At 39.9% G+C, this 3,213-nt stretch overlaps 1 protein-coding gene across 1 annotated transcript in view; it reads right to left on the bottom strand.

Moving 5' to 3' along the window:
- SECISBP2L (SECIS binding protein 2 like) overlaps positions 1–3,213 on the bottom strand; it is a 21,298-nt gene that overhangs the window by 17,831 nt on the left and 254 nt on the right. Inside the window, 2 exon segments of the mRNA XM_031055898.1 lie at positions 3–154; positions 700–878. Coding sequence (XP_030911758.1) covers positions 3–154; positions 700–878 — 331 coding nt within the window.

Below are 3,213 nucleotides of genomic sequence, written 5' to 3'. Positions count from 1 at the left end.
GACCTGAGCACAGGGTGCTGGCATCAGCTGGTAGTAAGTATATTCTGTAGAAACAGGTGGCTGCGCAGATATTATAGGATAAGCAAGGTATGGTCCTGCAGGATTTGGGCTGGGTTGTTGCCATCTGATGTCATTGTTATACAATGGAAATTGCCTATTAAAAAAAAAAAAGACAAAAAGAAAAAGAAAATTCAGGCCTTAATCATCCCTTCAAAAATAACAGTTCTATTATAATAAGTTCCTAAACTCAACATATTCTTCACTAATTATGTGAAGAAAACTGGATACAGTTACACATAATACTGAATCAGCTACATGGCACCAGGCCATGTTTCACCATGGCAGGACCTAAACTGGACACCCAAAGCTTGGCTTCATTCAGAGATTCAGACAAAAAACCCCTCCCGACTGCCCTTAGACTATCCAAAAGCACAGCAGATGACTTTGGGAGGGATTTGTACCAGATCTTCATAGCCAGGAAAAAAAAAAGCAACAAAGAATATGACAGGAGAAAAGCAAAGGGAAGAATACAGGTAAAAGACTGAAGGCAGAGAAACTTTCTCCTCATACATGAAAGGTTAAATATGGTGAACAAAAACCTTAATATACAGCCCACAATCACTGACTCCTCTCAAGCCTACAAGTTCAAACCCATTTAAAACCAGATCATCTTCCATGAAGATCACAACCACTTATTACCTGCTGGATTGATTTTCCTGTACAAATGGATAGCAAGTGATCAGGTAGCTAGGGATTGGAGTTGGTTCCATGCCATTAATTCCTCCACTGTCGTTAGGAAGCGCCATTGGGATCATTAGTGTTTCTGGACCCTTCTTCTGAGGAATAAATGGTTCTACTTCAGCTGACAGCTTGACATTCTTAAGAGAAAAGAAACAATGTCTTCATTAATTACAATCATAAATTGCTTGGGAAAATTTAGATTCATAAAGTTGTATGCAAAGAACCATGAACAGCAGGCAAATGGATGACAAGGCTACAGGATTTCTGCAGTAAACCAAGAGAGGTGGAGAACAGTTGGCAAGAGCTTACTGCATCCTTCCAATCAATACAGGGTGTAATACAGATCACTAACATTTAGCATTTGTGTTAACCTTTACAACTGCAATGCAAGCACTAATTAATTTAAAAGGGACTGAAGCCCAGATCTTGTAGAGGATATATGAGTCGGAGTACCGAACGAAACCAAATTAGCACTGTATGTGGAGCACAGTTGTGTAGGCTTTCAGAAGTGAAACCAACATATGGAAGACGTAGTAATGCCTGGCCTGCTCTACGAAACTGACCATGTTTCTAGGCAATTATAAAAAAGACTTTTCAGCACTAAACCGTAGTTTAACTGCTAAGAGATGATGCACCACAGAAGAACCCTCCCCACACACTCTAGCTGCACAACTTGGACGCATTTTAAAGTGTTAAGATTATGATTAAAGGTTTTAAACTGTGCTTTCAAAGAAAAGTACCTCCCTCAATCCTGAAGGTATCCTTAGTTTAAGATGGTTTTACTCACATTTTTGGTTTTGTACAACATAGCTTCTTACACTCAAGCAATGAAAAATGTTGTAGTCAATAAGACAACTGCAGAACCAAAGAACCCTTAAATTCTATATTCCACTATAACTTACATTCAGATGAAAATAATCTCTTTTTTGTACAAATATTTCAGCCTAATTATATGTGTCTCACATTACTACCTCATGGAGTACCAAATACTAAGAAGATTTATTCTAAAGCAGACAAGAACTCCAAACATTTTCCCTTCCATATGCGTACAAAATAATCTCAAAGGTAACACATAACCTGTATGAGTACATGCTCTTATAGTAGAAAGATGAAATCCTAAATGTTTGCTGAGGACAGTCTTCTATCCTTGCCACTACCTCCAGAACATCCACATGAGCTGAAACAGTTAAATGGGAGCTCTGGAAATATCATAGCAAGTAGTCCCACACCCACCACACACTTCTCACTCCATGCCTTTGCACTGTGTCACATCCACAATCCACCGTGAGACAGCCTTCCCACCCAATATCTGAATCTCCAACTCCCCAAAACTTCTACTTAAATAAGATCCCATATTGGTTAGCATGGGAGTGGAAGAGGTGGGAAGGGCAAGTTCAGAAGTTTTTTGGGAAATACAGTTGTCTCGATGAAAAATATCTTTTAAACTGACAAGATACACTGTTCTTGGCAGGAAAGTTTATTTTAATGACTGATCAACCTGGTGTAGAGGAAGGTGTCCCTGTTCATGGCAGGGGTTTGAAACCAAACCATTTTTAAGGTCTGTTCCAATGCAGGCAGTCTGATTCTATAAGCACAGATACAGGAGTATCACTCCTGTTGTACAACAAGATCTGCATTACAGCAGAACAATTACCTTCATATCAATTAAATGCATTTCTTTATCATTAGTAGCGGGTGAACATTCCTTTCTTCTACAGTAACTCTTCTATTTCCTGAAGTTCCATTCAGAGGAAAAGCTGTGGGGCAGCTGCAGCAGCACCGAACTTGTGCAACACAAATCAAACCCAGCTCTACCCAGAGCTTCCTCTCTGGCCTTGGGCACATCCCTCAGCTGCCTCGTGACTCGCCTACCCCTCTGCAAAGCTCCAAGGCACTTTCCTCACCACAAGAGAAAAACTTCCCATAAATTTTTTTTAAAGTGTTTATGTACAGTGAACAGATAATAAGTACCAGAAATGCCAACACTGAAATCCCTCCCTGAAAGTTAAAGAGGGTTTTTTCCATGCTATTTCAAGACAGTGAGGCAAAAATATTTGCTTAAGAATAAATTCACTTATGGGCTGGCCTACACTAGATCAGAGATTATTCTGAATTGGAAGAGACACACAAGGGTCCTTGAGCCCAGCTCTAATGAATGGCCCATATGGGGACTGAACCCACAACCTCCGTGTCATTAGCACCTGCTCTAATCAATGAGCAATCAAAACGTTAAAGGAACACACCAAGGGTGCTTCATCCCAGAACACACAGGAGTAAAACTGGCATGAGTGTTTTATAAATGTGGCATTCCTAAGGAAACACTGAAAACTGCCAAACAACTGTTCCTAACCTGCTGGTCACTATCCTACCACAACATGCCAAGTGAACTTTAGCCAAGATACTAAAAATAAACTAGTAATGGCTCAGAAAATAGTCAAAACATTCTATTTGTCATTCATACTGGGGCCAGAT

The sequence above is a fragment of the Geospiza fortis genome, unplaced genomic scaffold, assembly GCF_000277835.1.
Source record: "Geospiza fortis unplaced genomic scaffold, GeoFor_1.0 scaffold171, whole genome shotgun sequence".
In the NCBI taxonomy this organism is placed as follows: Eukaryota; Metazoa; Chordata; class Aves; order Passeriformes; family Thraupidae; genus Geospiza; species Geospiza fortis.
This window is presented reverse-complemented; position numbering and strand designations above follow the sequence as displayed.